Source organism: Manis pentadactyla, chromosome 3, assembly GCF_030020395.1.
Source record: "Manis pentadactyla isolate mManPen7 chromosome 3, mManPen7.hap1, whole genome shotgun sequence".
NCBI lineage: Eukaryota > Metazoa > Chordata > Mammalia > Pholidota > Manidae > Manis > Manis pentadactyla.
The window spans coordinates 152,550,827-152,576,133 of record NC_080021.1 but is presented as its reverse complement, the minus strand read 5'-3'; the positions used below and the strand labels follow the sequence as shown (position 1 = coordinate 152,576,133).

At 38.6% G+C, this 25,307-nt stretch overlaps 1 protein-coding gene across 1 annotated transcript in view; it reads right to left on the bottom strand.

Annotated features, from left to right (window-relative positions):
* The window catches only part of TRPM3 (transient receptor potential cation channel subfamily M member 3), a 481,810-nt gene that overhangs the window by 119,176 nt on the left and 337,327 nt on the right, over positions 1–25,307 (bottom strand). Inside the window, 1 exon segment of the mRNA XM_036893415.2 lies at positions 8,527–8,599. Coding sequence (XP_036749310.1) covers positions 8,527–8,599 — 73 coding nt within the window.

Below are 25,307 nucleotides of genomic sequence, written 5' to 3'. Positions count from 1 at the left end.
AACTTTTAAGGCATTGCACAACAGCTTTCTGCATTGTTCTTTAGAAGTCCAAAGCATTCTGGCTTCTGGTCCTTTGCACGTGCTTTGTTTTGCTCTTTGGAAGCTCTTAGGAGATATCTATCCATCTATGTAACTATCATGAGTCCTGGTTTCCCATGCTCTGCAATATGATAACGGGACTTGTATGGATTTGTTTTACCCACAGTGTTGGAAACCTGGAAATGTGTGTTCTGTAGTTCTGGGACCATTTCAGGAATTATGGCATTGATGATTTCCTACCTTCTGTTCTTTTTCTTTTGTTCTTTCTGTCTCTTTCTGTACTTTTTGGGAGAGTTCTTCAAGTTTATCTTTTAATTCTTCCATTGACTTTTTTACTTGATGCTATCATGTTGAAATTCTAAGAACTCTCTTTAGTTTGTGAGCTAAATAAAAGGTGCTGTTCTTTTTTTTTAAGCTACAAATATTTTCTTTGATTTGTCTGAGGATATTAGTGATAGTTTTGGTGAAGTATCCCTCTCCCTACATAGGCTATATTTGTTCCAAGTTGCATTGCTCGGTTTCTATATCTATCTTCTATGTTAGAGGTCTTTCTTATATACATGGTTGCTCTTGGTCATCGGCTCATATTTAAGAGTGAGGCACTGAAGTGCTGATTGGAAGCCCTGAGTGCATGAGTGGAGGTTATCAACTGTGACCTTCATTGTAAGATAAGCCAGGTAGGTTTCTTAGATGGGAAATCATTCATGTTTGTATCCTGAGGATCAAATTTTACAGAAAGGCTCTTCAGTCTCTTGCCTAGAGAATAAAGACCCCAGCCACTAGCATGCTGGGAACCGTGGAGGAAGAGGGCTGGGGCTCAGCACCTACTCTGCAGTAATTTACCTGGTACCTCCCCAGTTTTCAAGATTATAGCCCAGCTCTCGTCTTGCACCTGGTTGTCTTCTGATCCAGAGAATCTATTTACCTTCTTCACTCTTTACTTTTTGGTTGAAGAGGTCTTTGCAGAAAAGATATGCCTTCTGGCTGCTGTTTAAAAAGGCTCAACACATTAAAAAAAAATATTTGCCTTCCTTCATTCCCCTTTCTTGAGATTCTGGGTACCCCAATATCTGGGCCTTTTGAGCATTCTGAAGTGTAAGTCAGCTTGATACCAGCTTAGTATTCAGTGTTTTCTCCCCCAAGTCATATGGTCCCAACCTGTTTATACTGGTTCTCTACCAGTCTTCCAGCATGTGACGAGAGAAATCAGTGTGGTGAGCACCAAATATTATCTCTGCCCCAGTGTTTTTTTAATAATAAATAATGCTTTAATATTGTAGAGATATTCTGAGGAGAATAATAGTAGACTTATGTGTTCAGGGGACTATATCTAGGAGTCTGTCTATAGGTTTTTTTATTTTTTTTATTTTGTTATCATTAATCTACAATTACATGCAGAACATTATGTTTACTAGGCTCCCCAGTTCACCAAGTCCCCCCCACTATCCCCATTACAGTCACTGTCCATCAGCATAGTAAGATCTATAGTTTTTATGCACCAAGAAAGTTGAGTCATCATTGATTGTTCAAAACATGCCCAAACTGGGACAAGTCCTTAATCTCCAGTCCTGCCACAGATGCCCAGGATACAGAGCAAGATTCTGGACTCAGATCTTCTGATGAGAGACTTGAGTTACTTACTATCTATATGAAAGGAGCTGAAGAAGTCACTCTCTCCTATGAGTTGGTACCAGAACTCTGGTTAGGGAGGAGAATGTCTTTGTTTGTAAAAATATCTTGCAAAGCTATTTAGGGTAGATGAGCTCTTCAGGGCTGGGGCCAACACATCAGAAAACAAGGATGAACTGCTTTGTCAGAAAGTAGAAGATAGGTTTGTTTTACTTTTAAGGGAAGCATTAGGAAGAAGTGAGTAGTGGGAGAAGGTGGGAGGAAGCCCATATGACACTGTGCCCTGGGGATTGTCAGGGGTGAAGGATCCATGGAAATTCCTGTGTGAAATAGTCAGAGGACGTCAACGTGGAGATGCCTGCTGTTGTTAGAAATTATTGAGAACTAAATCTCTTTCCCATCACCACCTCTATTTTTTAGAAAAGTTCACTCTATCTATTAAATGCTTTGTATAAGTGAATTCTGTTTTTCATTTTGAAACTGTAGAAGGTCTGAGGTCTACATTGTGACTTCTATGATGAGTAACAGAAATAACACATATGTAATCAGAAACCTGAAGGTAGGGGTGACCAAGAGAACATGTCTCCCAGGAATCATACAAATGATGAAAGTGTCAACATGAATGTCTCTTTTTTTTGGCCTTAATGAGGCTACCTAAACAGTTCCAGATTTAAAAATATATATTAAAAGAAAACCAATCATGCATGTGTTATATTAAGCTACCTACACACAGGAAAGAGGGATAGGAAAGATTGAACACATAATTAGAAATATTTTTTTATTTTTAAAGTAGGGTCATAATTAATTTTCATATAACCTATTCATGAATCATTCAAGTTCAGCAAAGGTAGCTTCTTAATAAACACTCCAGGATGCTAGTTGCTATGAGATCAGTCTGGTGTATGGAATTATCTAGCATAAACTACTTCAGAAGATACACCAGAATTTTTGTTTTACTAGGGATTAATTAAGCCATTTAAAATAAGATGAGTATTTAGAAAGACTAATTGCCTATTGACATCAGTACTATTTTGTGATAATAACTGTATTTGTAGTTAAGAGACAGAGGAACATGCATTCAGAAGTAGTTTCAAAATATTAAAATACATTTTACTTAATTTTATCCACTTTTATTTCATGTTTAGTTTTTTGAAAGATAAATTTGAAAGGAAAATATTTCAAAATATAGTGATTTTCCATGTTTTTTATGATCTAATCTAATTAATGGCATGCTTGTAATTGTTCTAGAGCATATAGATAGAATATATTGGCTATTCTTGCATTTAAATTTTTATCTCAAACTTTTCTGTTATAGTTTGAATAAACTTATAAATGCATATCTTAAAAAGAAGTTGTCTTCATCCACTTAAGTATCTATGAGTAATTAATTAGCTTAATAATTATTGATAGCATTAATTATGTCTGATGAACCAAAATATGTAAGATAAAGTGCTAGGAATAGATAATCTTCTCTGAAATGACCATATGAGTCCACAGGGAAATCTGATTTCATACAAATTGTTTTCTGTTAGTCCTGCATTTGTATATATCTTACTTAGGACTTTGCAGTGGCATTTCTAATCATTTCTAAGATCATTAGCAACCCGTTATTATCCATCTGCATAGATACTTTATAATAAATAGTGTCAGCCTGTGTTACAGTACTTTGATCATATATGCACTTGACATTTACAGCTAATTCTGTAGATGCTTTCTCTTTTTTATTCTTTTATCATGTTGACCTGAAAGAAGTATGGTTTTCTTGACTACAGTAGGTCTCCTGCTCAGATTCATAATATATGCTAGCATAGCTTTCTTATTTTTCCCTTAACACTTCAAAAATACTGAAGTCCATACTTTACTCACATTTTCTTGATTTTTAACCTAATGCTCTTCCTTTTTTTCCTCTTTGAGGACCCTATTCAGGCAAACACATTACATTTAATTGTCATGTCTCATTAGGCACCTCTTTGCTGTGACAATTTTTCAGACTGCCCTTGTTTTTGATGACCTTGACCATTTTGAAGAGGAACCTATTGTTTTGCATTCTCTTTTAAAATGTTTTCCAGAAAAAAAAGTAAGGAATAAAGGTTACTCATTCCCCATGCCATGGATGCACTTCTTTACCAATGAAGTTTAAACTCAAAGAAAAAGAATTCTTCATTTATGGAGGACAGGAATCGTCACATATTACACTTTAGCGCATATATAGGAATGAAAAGTATACACTCCCATAATGTATCGGCTTCCAAGGTATATGAAAAAAGATGAAAAAAAATTGGTAGTAATTTTATCCATAGAAAGGGTCAAGGGACCCCTTTTAATCACTTCTGGTGTGAGCTCATGTTTCTGGCTTCCCAGAGCTTGGAGCAAGTTTATGCTGCTGCATGGCATATTCGGCTAGGGTAAGGCGGCTGAGAGAACAGGTTGGTAAGCACTGGGTAGTTAGTTCATTAAGGCAACTTTGGAGTCCAGGGAAGACTTTTCTGGTTGCTACTGAGACAGGGACCATGCATGGGCTTAGCCAGAGTAGGGTGAGGGCCTCCGGAAAATGACCCCTATCAAAACTCCATGTTAAATAATTAAGCAAAGCCAATGTCAAGTTAATTCTCTAAAGTAAAAATATCAAACTAGGAATATAAGCATTCTTCAGTGAGATTAGTTAAAACTAAAAAGCCAAGAGCAACTTGACCTAGAAGTTTGAATACTCCCCAGTTAAAGAAAAGTATCTCAGCATAGCCTACATTTTTACTGTATCAATTAGAACATACCATTGTAAGATTTACTTTAGCACCTGCTCAAAGGCCCAGCTTATTCAGGAAGAATTGTATCTTAAAGCTAAGATTGCATTTTAATCAAAGGGACAGTGGCTCAGCCCACATTAGAGGTAAGGCAGACAGTCTTGATTAATATGCTTCCAGACAGAAGCTGATATCCTGGAAAAGAATCAAAGCAGTAAATTTCTTGTGTTAATCCAACTTTGAAGAAGAACCCACTGATAAGAAACTTAGTATCTCTTCAAAAATAAACATTTTGAGACCATCTGGCAGGTGTGCATCCCTAGCCCTTCCTCTCTCAACCACCTATAAGTCCCCAAGACAATGCATCACCCTGGGCTCTCTTGTCCCTCCTGGCATGAGCCAGGAGCTCTGTCCTCTCACTGTATCTCTAAATAAAAGCCTCTCCCTGGCTCTCCTACCTTGAGTGTTTACTAAATTCATTCGTTCGACTTCGCAAACAAGAACCTTGACATCACTACAATGTAGGCAGGGCTTGGCTGACAAATGGAGGCAGACAGAGGGGCTGGGTGATCTCTCTAGATTCTTCAGTAACTTTTCCACAGAACCTCTCAAGGTCTCTGCATTCTGGAAGTATTAATGGCATCACACCTCCTCTGAGTAGGGTAGCCTGATTTAGCAAGTAAAAACACAGGACTCCCACTTAGGGTTGAATTTCAGATAAACAATGAACATTTTCTTTTTTAGTATTAGTGTGTCCCATGCAATATTTGGGACATGCTTATGCTAGAAATTTATTTGTTGTTTATCTGAACATGCAACGTCCTATATTTTCTCTGGTAACTCCTCCATGCCATTTCCTTGGGTTTCCCTGGATAAGTGTGGTGGGGGTGGAGAACGAATGGAAAAAGAAGGGTGTAGGGTGTCACTGTCTCTAGGCTCAGACCACTGCACTCGGAGAGCGGTTACCTTAATGTGAAAGACAAATGTGGCATCACTTATTCTCAAAACTAGCCCAGGCCAGCATTTGAAGAAACTATGGGCCTCTCGGGTCTCTGCAACAGTGTTCTTTTTGTCCCCTTTCTCTTTTCATTTCTGAACAGATGCTCAGTAAGGCTGTGTCATACAGACAGTATCCTTTGATATATAGAGATACTGAAGAAAATCAAACCCCATGGGATCAGAAACAAGGGGCAGCAAAGGTATATTTTCCCCACAGACACCTTGTTTCCATCTGTCCTTTTCATTTCTGTCTGGGCTCTGGACTGACGGACTAGAGCTTCATTTAATGCCCCTCTCCTCCTCCTCTGATCTAACTTCTGGTTTTCTCAGATGATGGAAAGAATAAAAACTGGGCTGTATGAGGATTCCTCATGTGTTAAATACTTGAAAACAAAGTATAATTGTAAAAATTAAGTGTTAAACCATGTTACATGCCCAGGCATGATTTAAAAAATATATAGGAAGAATAATTTAACAAACGAATGAATTTGAAACTGATATAAGTATGCTTTTGGGCTCCAAGAAAGTCAGGAAAAGCAGTACTTGATATCCTTCACAAATCAACTGGGTCAAAATCTGAGAGCATTTAGAAGCCCTTGCAAAATAGAGTTGACACACCATAATCTTTTAATGGCATAAATTCCCATTAGCATCAACTGCTGCATAAATAATGTTCATTATTATGATTAGAAATGTTAATTTCTTAGAGCAGTCATAATTTCCTTAATATTCTATGGCAGTGTTTTTTAAGCTGCAGGTTATGGCCCATTAGTGGGTCATGAAATCAATTTAGTGGTATATAATCAGTTTTAAAGAGAACAGAATAGATTAGAATCGAAAATATCCAATTTTATTGCATATGGCCAATGTAAATATTATTTCATGTACTTTAATTTCAGTTTTCTAAATGCATATGTATAACTACTTGGTTATAATATAAAATGTATTACATATGGTCCATCATACACAAAACAGTCTGCATATAACTATTCTATATTACAACAAATACATTCTAAGACTGATCTGAAGGTGAAGTGCAATTTAAGTTTCACAAATTGGTGAAAGAAGAAAATATTTTCAATAGAAGATATTATGATGACTAATATCTCTTAATGAATAATTGGGCCACTTGTTCATTTGCTATGAGTTTTGGTTCAAGGTGACAAATGTGGCATTCCACTTCTTTTTATAATGGAATTTGGTTGCTGTGGTGGCATGTGTAAGTGGGGGCCATGGGGTCAGGCTGTCTAGTCTCCTTACTGGCCAGCTAATCTTGGGCATGTTACTCAATTGCCCTGTGCCTTGATTTCCTTACCTATAAAATGGGTCTTGTAATGAACTGGTCATCAAATAGTTATAAAGAATAAATGTATTTACACATAGAGCAAATGGATTTATACATAACATGGTGTTTGGCAAGACTCAGTAAGTGTTAGTTACCAGCTTTATTACTTTTTCTTATTTTTATGTAGGAATAGCAAATATAGAGTTACTTGCCTCAAACTTTAAATTTTGTCTCGAAAAATGGAGAATGGGTTTCGGAGTATGCTTTGTGGTTTAGCCCACATATGGTCCCTTAATTCTTCTGCATGTATGTATTTTTGGGGATGAAATGCTTTAAAGCAGGGGTTCTCAACCTGGGACACACAATATGCTTCAGAGGACTGTGAATTTCCTGAAATGTGATAGGATCTTGAATGAATGTGCATATATGCATGGGGGAAGTGGATGGAGAGGATCAATAGCTTCTAGTGTCAACGGGTTCACACGTGGTATAGTAAAGAGTTAGACATGTCTGAATCTAAGTCTAGGCTTATTAATTAGCATGGTAACTTTGAGGAAGTCACTCAATTTCTTACTGCTCCATTTACCCCTGCTGTAAAATGGGGATTAAAAATAGCTCCTACATGACATAGCTGTTGCAGTAATCAACATTCCCAGTATCTGTGAAAAACTTAGCACTTAGCTTAGTAGCCACTGCATGGTGGATACTACTCAATAAACTGTTAGTAGTAGAAGAAGGGTAGGTAAACTGGAAATTAGAATACAACGGTTGCTAGTCCGAGTTTGAATCGTAGAACACTGAATCTATCGCTGAATCATGGAGAAATCCATCCATTTCCTTGTTTACTTACAAAGATTGATTGACTGCTACCAGGTGTCAGGGATTGTGTGAGGTGCTGAGAAAGCAGTACTGGCAGGACACATTCTCTGCGCTCAGAACATATGATCTCAGGACGTTTACAAACAGGCAATGGGCCACCATGTGATAAATGCTGCAGCAGGCCTACTGTGGGGCTCAGGGAGCAGGGGGAGACATCTCTGCCCCAGAACCACATGCAGCAAGTTTGGGATTTTGTTTCACCTTAGTTCCAGTTCTCATTTCAGTGCTGAACAGAGACAACATCCTTTTGTTTATATTAATACTGAACATTATTAGTCAAATGTAACAAACTTATCAAGGGACATTTAGGGTGGGATTTGACCTGAAGAGGAACTGTTCTTCCCTTGGATATGGTTCCAAGGATGAGGACATGCAGCGAGACCACTTTATAATATTGGGACTAGAGAACAGGACAAACACCTTACAACAGAAAATCGTACAACCCAGGGCATTTCTATTTTTGCCTCAACTTCAGGGAAACTTAGAGTTATATTTAATGCACAAGTATAATGAGTGTAGTAGCCTAACATTTTGGTTTCTTTCTCCCTTCCTCTCAGTGGTTTTGATTTTCCATTTTCCATGTATTATGATACCTATCTATCTGCTATCATCTATGTCATATTAAATTGTTTTTGAGAGTACACAGGGTAATCTTTTATTAAATAACCTCAGTAACAGTGTCTTACATATTACATTAGCCTTTTATTTTATATATTTTTATGATCCAATGGACATGACTAAATTATAGCATAGCTAAACTTTATGAAATTGAATCACCCCAAAACAGCCCTATTACAAGAGAATTTAATAGCAGCAGCAGTGTCTTACAGGAGAGGTCTTATATTATCAATAATTCTATCATTTAGGATTATATCCACTATTAGGAGACAAAGAATTATGGTTTTAATGCATTTAAGTTATTTTTGCACTCTCTGGACATGGATACTGTCTTACCTTTGAGCAAAGCTGTCAGGATAGCTAAATCGATGTCCTGGTGTCCTTCTGATCCCATCCGAAATACCGTAATCTGCAATGAGAGACAATATAGCTATTAGCAATGCACTTTTTCCTCCAAGAGAAATTAGATTAATGACACCATATATCTGACCACAGGCTATCTTAGTATCCATAAGGTAGATTCTTAATCACAAGAAGGCATACACAGCAAGAATTCAGTTAGAGAGCTCTGCAATTCATTAAGTGGGCAATACCTCAATAGCCTAACAGAAACCACCTTAGATAACTGCACTGATTATGGTTAAATAAGGAGAAACCAAAGACCAAGGAAAATGTCCTGTCACTTCAGTTTTAACATGAAAACTTGCCAGATTTACAAAAATGCATAAGCCATAATGTAAGTTATGAGTTGAGAAATTAAGTGGTTTAAGAACAGCTGCTTAGTATGCTTTTTGGTAAATGGTCCTACTGTGTGTGTATGTGTGTGTATATGCACATGTGCAGTATAGTTACCACTGCATTTACTCCTCAGAAACAGTTACTCAAGGGTTTCAACATTTTGAAGCCTCTGGATTCTTCAGTCCTTTCAATAACCTTGAACCCTCTTGAGAATAACTTAGCAGTACATCTGGGTTATAAAAAAGGGGAAAGCAAACAATACAATAATGCCTTTTCTTTTGGTAATGCAGGGGAGACAAGTACTCTCTGGGGACAAATAATGGGGAGGAAAGTAAAGAGATAGTAATGAAGCATTAATACATGTTGGATTAATACAAAGTCCCAAAATAATGTTTCACAATAATGAAGAATTTTTTTCAAGTCAAAAGGAAGCTTCTTAAGGAAGTCAAAAGGTTATTTGAATATCTATATCAAATTACTATTATACTAAACTCTTCTAGGCTTCAAATTTCTCTATCTGTAAAATGGGGAAGTAAGAGCACTTGCCTATTTCCAACTACATAGAAAGTAAACTTTATGGAATTTGCTAATATAAAATTCTGAGGTTTTGCCACTATGGGGTTGAGAGAATAGACACATAGACTCATAGAATCACAGACTTTTGAACTATCAGCTGCCTTAGAAATCTTCTAGTCCACTACCCAGAGATAAAGTAGCTTGCTTAAGGCCCAAAAGAGAAAGACAGTTGTGATCAGAACTTAATAGCTGTCCCCTTTTGTCTTGTGCCTTAACCACTGGAAGAAGTGAGGAGAAGGAAGAAGGTCGCACAAGTACCTGGCCTGTGAGCTGCCTAATTCCTTTGTATCTGTTTATGTCCTGAGGTCAGAGCATGGGATGTGTGTAAGGCAGCAATTGCAAACTGAAATGCCTTCATAGGTGTTTGCTCAAAAGTGTAAAAAATATAGGGAGCAGAACAAAATCCATCCATGTGCTGTGTTTGGCTCATGGGCCATAGCTGAGATCTCTGCTAAGGACCATCATGCAGAGGTGTGGCCCAACTCCATTAGATTTGCACTGAAATCTGCTTTCGTACAACAATCGGTTTGGCCAAAGTGCCATTGGGACATTCTCCCAAATGGCTATTAAAGTCCCCACAGAATCCACCTGGGAGAGGAGAAGCCGCTCTTCTTTGCTCTGAGCTCAGGAAGTGGTGCCTGAACTGGGAAGAAAATCTGAGGTCCACTGGATTAAGAATCCGGGGGGCAGAACTGGCATTTTGGCTACCTCTAAGCCAGAGATGACTGTGGTCCAAAACACACATCATGCTGCGTTAGATGTGTTAGATGTGTACATTGGGTGCTTAGCTGGTAGCGAGCTGAGGAAAACCTGGGTAACAGCGGGGCTCATTGTTTTAGAATTAGAGGTCCAACCGAATTCCTTAAACGTCTGACCTACTTGTTTCTCACATGCCTACATTTCACTGCCTAGTTAGTGATCACATTTCAGATGCAAATTCTTCCAAGGCAGCAAATAGATACATTTAATTTACCCTGAAATGTAAGAGAATCAGGCTTTACTAGGAACAGATTTGGGGAGGGGAAAGGAAGCCATATAGTGGAGGGCTTCCAAAGGATTTCGGGGTGGGGGTGGTAGAGACATAGATACAGGCGCTGTTTGTCAAGAAGCCTGAAATGAATTTTACTCCAGGGTTTCACAGTTTTTCGGGAAAACTCATGTGGAGGGGGTGGCTGCCTACCGGTCCCTGCCCCTCTCCTGTGTGTTTGGGCTGAAGAACCCAAAGACCCCAGGAGGGAAAGGAACCACCAGGGGGGAGGCTGGAGGATCCAGAGATGAAGTTTATTCCATCATCTTGCCTTGAGCTGACCTGTGGTATCATGGCATCATCACTACTTCAAAACTTTATTTGAAATTAACATAAAAAAATACTAATTACACAGTGTAGATGTTTGCTTCAGGGAAAAAAAAAAGTCAAACAAAAAACCTAGAGTCATCTCCTCTTACCACTCAGTGTTGTCAGAGATGCAGAAAATCAAGTATTCTTAAATATTCTTGGTGGGGATGTGAATCAAAAATAGCAGAAAAAATAAAAGAATGATAGGTTGATTTAAAATTCCTTGGTTTTGGTGCATCAGTTGAGCAGCACTGAATTTTATTCGCCAATGTTTTATCTAGCATCTTTCCAAATATGTTTGTAAGTGAGGTTGGAACACGTCACCAACCTTGCCTGGATTCGGTATTAGAGTTGCACTAACTTCTCAATATGAGTTGGGAAGCCTTTTTAATTTACTTATGCCAGAACAGTTTACATTAGCAAAAGAATTCTTTGGCTTCTAGCAGATTTGGTAGGACATTTATAGACTATCTGACACGGAAGGATTTTTAGGGGTAGATCACTGATCATCTTAAATTTTCAACAGTTATTGATCAATTTAAATTTTCAGTATTAAACTCATGTATTTTCCTATGCAATCAAACATTTCATCTAGATTTTCAAATTTATTGGCATACAGTTGTACACAGAATTATTATAAAAATCTCCTTTAAATCTAGAATTATATAGCAAATTTTTCATTCCTTTTTATTTTTCACTTGATCAAAAGCATGGTCATTTCAAAGAATCAGATTTTCATTTTATTGATAACTATTATTACTTAAACTGGAAGTTATTATTTTCTGCTTTTATCATTATCCATTCATTTCTTCTCTTGTTGCTTCCTCAGCCCTTCTTTTTCTAGAATTTTAAGCTGACTCCTTGGTCAATTTTGATTCCTTCTTGTTTTCTAATAAATCCATTAAAAATTATGTATCACAAATGTTTTTATAGGCATTATGTCATTGTCATTCATTTTTTTAAGTGTATGGAACTTATTTTCACTTAAAATTGTTTTAAATATTAGGGTGTATGTGTATTTATGTATATCTATTTGTAACATTTTGTAAACATGCTATCTTGTTTGATAAACAAGATATTCTTTATCTACTGGGTACAGAGTTCAACATATATAGATAGGTTACACTTACTAATTTTTTATTCAAATACTCTATATATTTATTCATTATTTCTGGAACCCATGTTAAAATATCCATTTGATTATACACTTCACAATAATCCTTGAAAGTAAACAGTCTTTGCTTTGTGTTTTGAGGCATTATATAAATGTATAAAGATTTGTGACAATCTGTTCTTGGATTGCACTTTTTATCAACATAAACTATCTCCCTTTCCTATTCAATGCTGTTGCTTTGTATTGTATTTTATAGAGGATTGTAACTGCCACACATACTTTTATGGGCAACTAGGATTTGTCTGACATAGTATTCCATGTGGCTATGTCACTTTTCTGTGGTCATTCTGTTTTAGGTGTGTGTCTTGTAAAAGGCAAGGCTAGATTTGTTTTCTAAAACTGAATCAGAACTTCTTTCTCTTCAAGGCAGAAAAGAACCAGCTCTGTTTATAGGACTTCTGATTTTTTTGTGTTATCTCTTCCATCTTACTTTGTTTTCTATTTTCTAGATTTTATCATTTCCCTTCTACACCTTTCTTTTCCTTTAAAAAGATCACATATTTGCCTAGATAACACATGCACATGGTAAAAAAAAAAGTCCCGGCAGTATAAAGAGATACATAGCAAAAATTAAGCATATAATTTCTGGCCTGTAAACAAAGGTAACCAGTATTAACAGCTTTAGAGATGTTCTACCCATATATCAACATGTCTCCCTTTTACACAAGTGGTACCAAGGTGTATGCATCATTCTCCACTTGGCTTCTTTTACTCTGCAATCTATCCTGGGGACTGTTACAGTCAGCCATGGAGAGATGAGCATTTTTATTTGTTGACTGCCTCATGTTTCACTCTATGCATGCGCTATGATTTATATAACCAGTCTTCTACTAATGAACATTTGGGTTGTTCCCAGTCTTTTGTCCTGATAAATACACTGCAGGGAATACCCTTGTATGAACACAGCTGAATGTATCTATGGAATAAAATTTGTAGATAGGGAATTTCTTGGCCCAGCTGCTCTGAGAGAAGTTCTTTAATTCATTACCCTGATTCTATTCCCAGGGCCACACATATTTCCTGCCTTTGTTTATTTTGATCCTGTATGGTAAAAGAAATAACTTACAACTTTACAGAATACATTTTTCTCCTATAATGATTCAGAAATTCTAATCTCTAAAAAAAAAAAAGAAAACAAATTGCTCAAAATTTATTGTCTCCTAATATAACATCCTTTCTTTTCTCTCTCCATGCTGAGCACTGTTACAGATTTGTTTAGGAAATAATATTTTTTGGTCATTTTGACTTTTTTTTGGTCACTTAAAGGGTGAGAAGGGAGATAGGCATGTACGGTTCTATCAAATCTCACCAATGTAAATTTCATACAAGAATGGTTAATGTAGCTAAAGTGAATGGGTGTATTAGGCTATAGACCAAGAATGTATTTCAAGAGTCCATTTTAAAACAAGAGTCTACACATGTCATTGCTAAGCACTTAGTCAAACATTATGTTAGAGTAACTGGGATGCTGTGTTTAGAAATTATTTGCTGAGGCTCAGGGTGAATGTGACATTTTTGAGATACAGGTAGCACTAGTTAGCCCAGAAGTATGTTTCACCAACATATTTGAAACTTTGGTGCCATGTATATTAACTAGAGTATAGAAAAGCATTCAAAGCACAGAAATATTACAGAAAAATGAAAAAAAAATCCAAAAGCATGGAAATGATTTGGGAACAGTAACTTTATGTTTGAAGATGGTTTGAATCATTTTCTGGGCAGCAAACAAGTATATTCACCACCTAAAAAACAAAACAGAGTATATGTAGCTGAACTAACCCTGGACTTAACTGCTTCTGAGACCCAGCAGGCCCCGTAGTTGAACAAGATGAGGGTATAGAAATATATATCGGGAAAATTAACATGACTGCCTTTCAAAACATCTATTAATTAGCTTAATTTGTGATTTATATTTATGTCAGGGTGACCAATAAATCTGTGAAAACAGACATAGAGATTGAGGCGAGCTTTTGAAAATGAAAATGACCATGATATTAAACTGAAAAAACATCTATAATCAGCAAGAATTCTTTGGTTCAATGTATCAAAAATAGGAAGGAACATTCCGTAATCATTTCATGCTGTGTTAGATGTGTAAAACATGAGATCTAAGTTTGACAGACCACTTGTAACATGTCTTGAGAATTTAGAAAACTACCATAGCTACATAATACATAAACAGAAAAAAAAATTCTCACAATTTCCTCAGGATTTAGAAAAGTCCATCTATAATAATGTTAACCAATAGCTTTGACATAAAACACGCTACATGTGGAACTTCCTTAAAAGAAACATCTCTAAAATGTTTCCCATTTACTCATTCAATTTCTTAATAAAATATGGAGATATGTTTCCCAAAGATAGGAGCAGGGAAAGAGGGAGAGAACTAAATCCATAAATAAATCATCACCACAATTCAATGACTTTTAAAAATCACCAGTTTGAGAATATTTCCTCAGTGAATTATTAATATTCAAAAGAATTTGAAACAATTGAGTGATTAATAGAAATGTGAAAATCCATGTTCATCAAGATACAGAATGATACAAGACCCCTGATTGGATCTAAACAGGAATCCTGGTTGGTAATAAAAGGCCTGGAAGTAGATGCTGGCTTAGGTTTTCACTTTACACAAAGGTCACTTGGCTTAGGGGAGAACAATGCAGCTTGATGCGTAGAATACGATGCACCTAAGACATACTCCTATTCGATTTCCAGCATTTGTGAAAATGAATTCTTTTTGGTTGACAAAATTCTCAAAGCTAAAATTTGGCTAAGGTACTGATTTCTAGAAGTGGACATGCTGAATTAAATGCAGGAGGGAAAGAAATCAGAGGAAATTCAAACACACCTGGAAATGAGCAAACCAAAGATCAGTGGAAAGTGATATGCAAAACTTTTGTCAGAAAATTAATATCAAACAAGTTCAATTATTTGTTATCAAGTTCTGTATAAATTATATTATTGACTTCCCATGAAATCTTTTTGACCAAGACTCACTGTCTTATCCTGAAGTGAGTGAATAAAAGCTGATGCTATGGAGACAGAAACTGGAAGAATTTCGTACAGTTCTGCTGTGTCCTATTTTAAAATGACTTTCAGGTATGGTAAAATAAGTGACTATTTGACTTTTATTATACCATAGATTTTCCAGTTTATTTTGAAGGTGTCTTCCTTCCACCCTTATTAGACAATTCAGTTGAGGTTACTTTTAGACGAGATCGGGCGCGTTCAGGGTGGTATGGCCGTAGAGGTTACTTTTAGTAATAGCTTGTCTCATAGATTAAAGCACACCCACATCACCACCCAACCTCACATTCTCTCAGGGGACCTGCATGCATGAACAACTTGGCAAGTGGTGACCAGTGCCAGAGAACGGAGGGAGTTTTACTTTTTGACTCTGATCTTGACTCCCTTTTCTCTTTCTCCTCCCACAATAATCTAAGAACACTAAAGCCTATTGCTTCCTCCAAGAAAAGCAATTCAGAGGCCAGAAGCCCACTGGTTCCAATATAGGAAATTAAAATTTAAAACGTTTTCTTATTATAAAAGCAGTGCATGACTCTCATTAAAAATTGTAGAAAGTTTAGGAAAAAAACAAATGCAAAAATTTCCAAAATCTCAAGTCACTGGGTGATATTTTGGTATATTTCCTTCAAGTCTTTTTCTTTTTCTTTCATAGATGGAGTATGCTATGCACTTAAAACATATTCCTATTTGATTCCCAGCATTTGTAAAAGGAACTCTCTTTGGCTACAAAACTCTTAAAGCTAACATTTTGCCAAGGGTACTGGCTTCTAGAAATGGACATGCTGAATTACATGGAGGAGGGGAAGAAACCAGAGGAAATACAAACACAATTGACAGACTATGTACGTGTGTGTGTGTACGGGGTGCAGGGGTTATCTGTGAAGTACTGTTCTGTGTACTCATTTTCTTTTCCATTATCATTACAGCTAAGCATTTTTCTACATTACTGGGAACTCCTCAAAAACATAATATTCACTCTCTTCAGGGTATTCTGACTGATGAATGTTTATAGCTAACTTAATTAACACTCCCACTTCTGGACATTGACACTGGGTCTAAGTGCTTGGCATAAACAATGATCTGATGAACCTCTTTGCACATAAATCCTCTTCTCTTTTTGGCTTTCTGTCTTTAGGATAGATTCCCAGAGGTTTGGGGCTCTTGTCACAAATTGCTTCATAGCTAGAAATGAGTATTTTAACACATTATAAAAAGCTAGATGAAGAAAAAGGAAGCTTGTGTTATCCTTGAACCAGCTTTGCTATAGTGCCTTCCATCCATTCACTTTAGTGAAAGTGCTGGAGAGAGGGAGCCGCTCTCATAAAGCTGGTCAACCAGCGGTGGTGAGCAGCATAGTGCCTGCATGGGCTGCCAGCACAGCCTTCACACCTGGAGGCTGAAGAGCTATGAGCAGGAGCAGTTCTCGACCCCTTTCTATTTGTACCACTGCCAACCCCAGGATGAGCTTAGGCTCTTACGTTTTGAAAAAAAGAGTCTTGAAAAACAGACTGACCTTATCACTTTCTCCAGGTTTCACTTTACTGGTTTTTACTCTAGCCCTTTGAATGCTGCCTCCGTCCCAGCGCAGCAGCGCTGGTTGGTGCAAATGAAGTCATTTGGTAAATATGAGCTGTGGATACATTATTTTTTAGCACCTAAGTCATGTCACAGGAAGGAAATATGGATCAGGAACTCAACCAAGGCTCCCTGGATCCATGACTGACACATCCTTCAGTGTCCAAAGAACACTTTGTGATCCCAACGTGACACGCAGGGAGGACAGGAAAAAGCAGCCCAGCTGATACTTTGATGAGGGCAAAGCAGGCTTAGCCCGTCACCTACTCATTCTCGGGAGAAATTTCAGCGGGATCTTGAGGGGCCTGAACTAGATGGCAGCCTGTCATTTACTATTTCTTGCTTTCGGTTCTTTCCCCCTCAACTGGTATTACCTCTTTCATTTATTACATAACCATGTGAGGGACCCCACTGGATGCCAGTGTGACAGATCCGACAGGGCCAGCAATAATACTTCCAGAAGCTTCTTTATATGCCTCATGGCCTTGCCTGGCAGAGTCGAGAATATTTGACATTTACCATCTTGTCAGTCAACCAGTTGGGTGAAAATTCAATTTGACCCAAGGTGATATTTTCCACATCAGAAAGGACATTATTGGATTCATGTGCATTCTCTTAAATACTTAAAAAAATAATTAGACATCTAATTGAGAGAAGTATGTGAGCCCACAGATGGTTCTTACAGGCTGATACCAACAGCAGAAGCGAATCATGCCTGTGACTACATGTGTAACCTTAGATACCTCTGTGAGCCTCAGTTTCTTCCAGTGTGAAACAGGGATTATTCCTTGTCTAGGATCACTGCAAAGTGCTTTGTGAGATCATCTTTTACAATCATATAGATTTCTAGAATCTGTTGTGGGTTCAATTGTCAATTCCCTTCCCGTTTGCTATTCTTGGCACATTCCCTGGGCCTGCTTTCTCTCCCACTGTGGGGGCCTAGTTCTATTCCCTCTGCTGGTATGTCTTGCCCCTAAAGCTCTGCTTGGCTCTTTGCCCCTTGTCCTTCTAGGCACAGTTCAAGCATCACCTTCCACAAGCCCATCTTGATTCAAGTCACCCCTCACCTGGGTTAGGCATCCTCTGACGTGGGTGAATGTACCTCTCACACAGTACTGAACTACCCTGCAGACAATGCCAGCATCATGACCGAAGTACCACTGAGGTTGTTTATGGTGTATTTGCAGTGTTCCAGACTCTGCAAGCTCCTCATTAGCATGACTTTGGATGATCCCGAAAAAATCTACCATCTTGTGACTGTTATTATTCCTATTTCACTGAGGGTGACCATGAGGCCAGAAAGTTTAGATACCACATGGAAGGCCACCTGGTTAGGAAAGGCTGAGGTGCACTGAAACCCAGCCAGCCTGGCTTGAGGGCACAGTCTCCCATTTGCTTGTCTGCTTCCCTCAATGGTCTCTGATTTCCTGGAAGGCAAGACACTTCCTCCATCTCTCCATCCCATCACCCAGCAAAGTGCCTGGCACTCCATGGGTGCTTGATGAACACTTGCAGAGTGAATCCTTCACTCTGAGTTTGAATCTGGCCTGTAGTTCTCAGATGGGGACTGTGTGTGACAAAGACTCTTTCTTTGATCAATGTTTTGTCGGGCTCCTTTGAACCCTCTTCTCCACTAGGCTCTGACCTTTGGGCTTCCATGTGCATCACACACTGCCCAGTTTTAGCAAGAGTACTGCTAAGTCAGTTTATCGAGAACCTTCCACCTATAATATCTGACCACATTCCTCATCCTCCGCCATCCCCCAGGTGAGAGCTGGTCATCCCAGCCCTCCTTTAGCAAAAATCCCTTTACCCTCTTGGGAATCATCCATCTGCTGACTCCCTCCCCTGACTGCTTGGCTATATATTCCCACTTTTCCTCCCTCTGTTCAGAGTTGAGCCTAATGTCTCTCCCCTACTGCAAAACCCCATTGAATAGTCCCTTGAATAGAGGCTTCCTTACTGACTATAACACAGTGTCAGAATACTTTTTTCTTTAACATATATGAGATTAAACTGGCCTAATTGGTCTCAAGGAGAGCAGGTCTAGGGTCTTAGATGCTCGGTGTCTGAGTTTGGGTGCCTATGTGTCTCTGCATTATTTCCCATTCATAGACCAGTCAGGTGTCCACCTAATATCCATCCCCAGTCACACCAGGAAAGACAGGACAGGTTCAGGACTATATTCCAAGGGTAGTCAAATCCTAAAGAGTTAGGATTCACTTCACTTGTAGCCTTGCAGGCTAATCATAAGCAAAATAGTGCCATTTTGTCAAGAATGTCCTCATGTGGTCATAAAAACCAGAATTAAAATAAATTCTTAGCCTGAGACAGAGTAAAGACAGAAAACATTCCAGGCTGCTTTGTGGATGAGTGCATAAAGCCATGTTTGAATGACATGTTGGACCAATTCCAGGACATTCTGGCTTATGTGTCTGACCCAAGACCATCCTGAATTTTGTGTGTTTGAGTTAATATATTTGAAAGCATTTGCAAATGGAGATGCATATTTTACTATGATGATTAATGTCTTAAACAATGGCAAATAAGAGAAAATGAGAAAGACCATTTCCTGGGAGTCAAACCTTCCTCAGACCCCCCTCTGCCTTTAAGTTTGCATGATGGCCAAGGGCTGTTCTCCTGTCCTGGTTCCTGTGTGTCTGGTTGTCAGTCACACAGACAGAGAAAAACCCTTGTTTATTTACACAATGCCCAATGCCAAGCCTGGAGAGGCTGCATTTTTTTCTCTTCCTTTTTGCAGTTTTCTATTTCAATTTGTGCTTCCTCCACAGCTTTTTTTCTAGGGCCACTGAAGAAGAATATGAAGCAAGAGCTTCCTTTGTCAAAAAACAAGCGTGGATGTTCAATGGGAAACAAAGAGCAGCCCCGGTGGGTTTTACCTTAAACCAGCTTGGAAATTAAAAACAAAGTCAGTGAGAGAATGGACATTCTCCCCTGAAGCCCCATGTTCTGACCTGACAATGGGAAAACATTTGTTAAATGGTAAAAGAGAGTATTGGTGTAGGGCCCGTCTTCTGTCCTATTATACTAGCCAACAGTGATCCTTATTTTGAAAAGTTTTCTATTCTTTCAAGCTCAGATGAAACTGATTCAAGGAAAGAATAATACAGTTTATCATCTGTATTGTTTCTCTCTAAACCCAAGTAATTGCTCTCTGCTCCTTGGGCCGCATGGACACACAGCCCTGTATCCTCCCACTGAAGGTCTGTGTCTGAGTTTGGGTGTCTATTTGCTCATTGCACAAGCCATAGTTGCCAGCTATTCCAGGATCAAAACTCTGTGCATAACCGTTGCAGGATGACTGACTTGTTTGAGAGTGACTGTTTAGGAGGAACAGCTTTTCTCTCAAGAGAACAATTCTTTCCACTCTGTCTTTCTCAGGATTGCTTTACCGTTTCATGTCAGCCATACTTATGTCAAAGGTAGAAACATTTGGGGAGAAATAGAGATTCATAGATCATCAAAATCAGGAAGATGTGATTAGGGCCATGAGAAAATTCTAACTAGGGAAAGAATATAAGGGCTAAGGAGACAAAGGTCATTTTTAATTGGTGTGACTGAGAAGACTTCTTATGCAGAAGGCCAGGATTTGAGCCAGACATTGTAGGGTGATACAAATTTCACTAGGGAAGTGTGGTGGTGGAGAGGAGCAGGAAGAAGAAAATGTTAAGAGAAAATGAGAGGAAAGGGAACATTAAAAGCATTACACACAAATATTCAACTGGCTGGAGCACTGGGTGAAGGGAAGATGATTTATGAAGGAAGGCTAGAAAGGAAAGTTGGGGCCAATGATCTTCAGGGTTAAGGAATTAGGATATAATTCACTATGCACTAGGCCTTGTGCCAAACACTTTATATATTAGCTTGTTAATCCTCACATCAATCCTAAAGAGGCTCAGGGATTAAATAAATTACCCAAGAGTTCTTAGCTAGTAAATTTCAGAGTCAGAATTGGATCTCCAATCTGTGTAACTCTAAAGGCTAATTAAGCTCACAGCCTCTCCAAGGCTGTCTTACTAAAGTCAAACACTGTTAGAGACAAATTAACCTTGGAGTGGGGACTGGAGGTGGGACCCAGTTTCAAGGCTCTTGCAGCAGGCTGGGATGAAATAACAAGGGCCTGGATTAGGAGGTGGCTGGGTGACAGAGGTTGGCACTGTGCCAGGATGTCAAGAATCATGCAGTGGGCTGACTTTCAGGGTGAAAGAGACAAGGAGGGATCAAAGGTAACTCCTAGCTCTCTAGCCTCTGAGCTGACAGCATGGGCGATGGACAGGGAAGCTACCACTATCTGAGAGAAGGTGATAAGTTTATCCATCACTCCCATCCTTTTTGACTTAAAAGTTGAACGTAGGCCTGGGGCAGCACCCTGAAAGGTAGAGGGTGATTCAGACAGTGCTCTGCCCTGCAGTGAAACCAGGCTGAGTGGAGCCTCTGCTCCTGGATGCCTTGTTAGTGGTGAGCAAAAAGAATGAGCTCTTTGTTAAAAGTGGCTTTGAAGAGAGCCACATCACAGCCCTGAAGAGCGTCTGAAGAGTGGGGAAAGGGAAGGATCTGGCAAAACTTATAGGCTGTCAAGAACTTTTTGGGTTATAACCGCCATGGAGCAACATGTGTGTAAGTGGAGAACCCCAAGTCTAAGAAAACAGAATTTCTCACTAAAACTGGAGGGAGATTTTACACTTAAACCACACACAGCTGTCATGGCAATGAGGAGATATGTGTACATGCACACACATGCACATGTACAGAGCTTTTGTGAATCATGTGACTGGGCAATGCTAAACAATGTAACCACTGTCCCAGAAAGCAGCTCTGTAAAATTTGAGCGTGGTTCTCACTGATGGCAGAATGTACGCTTCAGCCAGCATTGTGTTTCCTACAAAGGACCCTCAGAAAAACTTTTGACTTTATATTTATCTTGTCAGCCAAATGCTAGCCTTTCTGTCACATCTTCCTACTACACTGACTGTTCAGTTAAACAATGATGTCTATTTTATTTAGAGTTGTTAATGAGTTCTATAGAAGTGAGTTTTCTAGTTAAGTATGGGTGATCTCTTAATGCCAATTAAAAACAAATTAATTCTCTTGGATGGAAACTTTTCTAAAATGGAATAGACACATTTGTTTGCTTAAGAGAATAAGGGAATAAATTAAATACTTTAATTTTAAATAAATAGAAATCCATTGTTTTCTTTGGTTGTGACTTAGTGATGTTCTCATTGACTGTCAAGAAAGGGAGGCATACTTGCCCGAATCTAAATGGCCCAGACTGCTCACAGGTAGAGTTCACATACCTGCTATTTATAGGTTCCTGACTCTATGGTCTGGCGATTCTTAGAACTCTCATTCATTATACTTTCCTGCTTCCTGACCGCAAAGGGCAGGACTACCAGACCAAAACTGAACAGAAGAGTGGTGGTTTCTGTGGCACTTAGTGCCTATGACTGAGAAATTCAGTGCACAGGTTGTCTGATATCAGTGCCAACATTCAAATAAGTTTCCTCCCCCACCCACATTTCTTATTTCCTGGCTTGGAGTTGAGGTTTCTGTATAGCAGATCTTTAGATAAAATAGGTATTAATCATATTTTTAGCAGAAAAATTTCTAGCTCTTTCTGCTAATCCCTACCAGGGAATAAGGAATGGAAGAGATCTAGACTTTAAGGAGAGTGGTTGTTGAGAAAAATAAGCATATTTGCTGAAGGTGGGAATAGGTAAACTTTCAATCATAACAATAATAATAATAGCAGCTGTGGTGTGCAAGCACTCCTCCACACAATATACACGTGTAACTCTCACATAGTCTTCCCAATGAGCCTCAGTGTCAGCAGTCCTATTTTCCTGAGGCTTAAGAAGGTACAGCGACTTATTCCCACACATAACTGGACTCGCATGCTGTGCTCTTACACATGACCCTGCTGATGGCCTCCACTTTCTGCTGATGGCTCATCCAGGAATCTGCATTTCCTGGATTCTCTGGAAGGACAGAAGGAGAATGAGTGGAAGCCACACTGAGGTCCGAGCTGGTATTCCAGATTCAATGTCAATGGCCATTGCTTCTCAGCAAATAAAGCGCCTGCTGAGGGAATGGGTGGAGCAGGAGCAGAGCCCCAGTGGCCACCCCAGAGGCCCTCTGGCTCACAGGCCATGCTGACAAGCGCTTTGCCCTGCAGCCTCACTTCCTCTTATTTTGTGCAGTGCATCTCTCTGCTCAGTAGGCTTGAAGGAAAAAAAAAAACCCACTAGAAGGAAAGAATCATGACTGTTGGCCATTCTTCCTCTGCCTCTCTAAAGCTCTTCTTATTCCCTGGAAAACTATCAGCTTAGAGGACAGGGTGAAAAGAACCTGATTACAAAGAAAGAGACAGGATTACTATCCAGTTTTGAACTTCCTCTTTACGGCTTTGGCAAGAGCACCTACTGATTGGTCAGATTATCCCAACAGATTTTTTTGTAGATTGTTGGCTCCTTTAGACTTCGCTTTTTAAAAAAAGAATTCCCTAGATGCTCAGAAATAGAACTAGCACAGAATATAGCAAGCTGCTAAAGAAAGTCAAATTCCCAAAAATAGGCATATGGTAGAATAGCACAAGGTGTGTATTTTTAGCTAGCAAATAAAAAGCTACTGCATTTAAGGGGTGTAATAGTGGCACAAAGTAGAATGAATTATTTTCTGTCCAGCAGTGTCTTTTGGTCTATCACTTTTTTATTCACTTCTGGACATCAGTGGGAGATGTTTCTTTCCATTTTAACCTCTTTCTTATCAGTCCAGTACAGTAAAACATCCCTTAGCTTGAACATTATGTACAGATAGATGCATAGGAAAATTCAATAAACATTCAAATGCAGAGTCCCTCTCTCATACAAAGCCTGCATTTCTTTTGGTTGTGTTTTCAGCCTTCCCTTCTCTTTGGGTACAAGAGCTCCTTCCTTTCAAAAATATTAACTAGGAGCCTTTAAAGTGCCAGGCATCATGCAAGGACCTAGAAATATATGAGTCATATCATATGTATATATATCACACACTAACTAGGTACCGTTAGTTAAAATATTAACTAGGAGCCTTTAAAGTGCCAGTATAGTTGTTGGACAGTGACTTATTAAAGGCTCCTAGTTAATATGTGTGTGCACATATATACATACACATGCATATTCATACCTTCACACACCTAGGGATATATCCATATTATATATAATATCTATATTTATATTTAAGTTTATATTTATGTATTTTGCCTGTTTATAGAACAACTTGCCCTTTATCTCATCTTTTGGGTAACTGAATTGATAAAATTTAATCAACTCTTAACTAAAGTTTAGTGACACTGTGATTCTAGATAGGTATGTCTGGCTATGGAATGGAACTATAGCTAGGTGAACCTCAGTTCAAAATTTATAACCTTAAAAACTATATCATAAGAGGAATTTTTTTAGTTAAAAGAGCAAATATAATTTTTATAAGATGAGAAAACTATGCCTGACTTTTTTTTTCTGGCCATAGTTGTTTAAAATAAGAAACAGTGGAACATATATTAGCAGCTAAATGTAGCTAAATTTAGCCCTGGTAAAAGTTACAAAATTATGTACTACTCAGTGGGGCCCTGAAATTCTGAATAAAAAGAAAATTAATGGGTTTATATCAGGTACAATGGACAGTCTTAATTCCTTGAAATCAGGTTTTATTTTTATTCACCCTTTAGACAAGAAAACCTAGTTTTTATTAGATAGTAGAGTCTGTTTGACCCCATTAGTGGCTCTTCACCCACAATTACGTCGTCAATCTGAAAGAGGAGGTAAGGCCAGGTTCACGGACACCATAACTCCATGGACCTAAGATTTGATGGAAGTGGAGCAGTCCCTAAAATAAACCAGGCAATGGGAAAATTTTTTTTCCCAAAAGAAGAAATATCATGTGAATGACAAATCCTTTAGTTATTCAAGACACTGTCTCATCAAGGATCTCATCATCTTTTTAAAAATCTACCTAAAGCACAACCACTGCAAACTAATGAGGCAGACAGCCCATGGCCACCAACATCCCCGACGCTCCGAAGGAGGGGAGGCTTGGGAACATTTTCCAGGTTGCTTGTTTTTTTGAGTCTATCTGTCAGGCTAGTTCAATTCCTCCAAGAATTCCCAGATGTGACAGGCAGTCAGCAGCTTCGCTGGGCATGACAGGTTTCATTTCCAAGAGTCCAGCTTGTAATTCCAAGTAGACTGGCTGCTGTTACAGGCCCAGTCAACCTGAGGTTTCCATTGCTTCCAAACACTGCTTCACTGAGCAGTCTGCAGTCACAGAACCACCCAGGCCAATGTGGCAAAGGCTGGAAAAGAATTCTGAAGTCCCTTAAACAAAAAGGATGTTTTTGTAGCTTTCTGAAACAAGCATCCTAAACATACCTTTTTATAGTGACTGATCCTATACTTTCTGATATGCACAAGGAAACCTGGTATTTCTGGAACTGGCATGAAATCCAGGGAGGAGACATGCTCCTCATCATTGCTAACTCCCTCATGCTGACTTGTGAAAAAATATTGGATGCTCTTGCTCCCTGACTCAAATTTTAATTGGTTTTTACCTACTGTTCCTAAAATGTCCAGTTTTAAATGTTTTTAAATGTTCAACTAGGTATCAAACAAAAGACATTAGAAACTGGCATGCTAT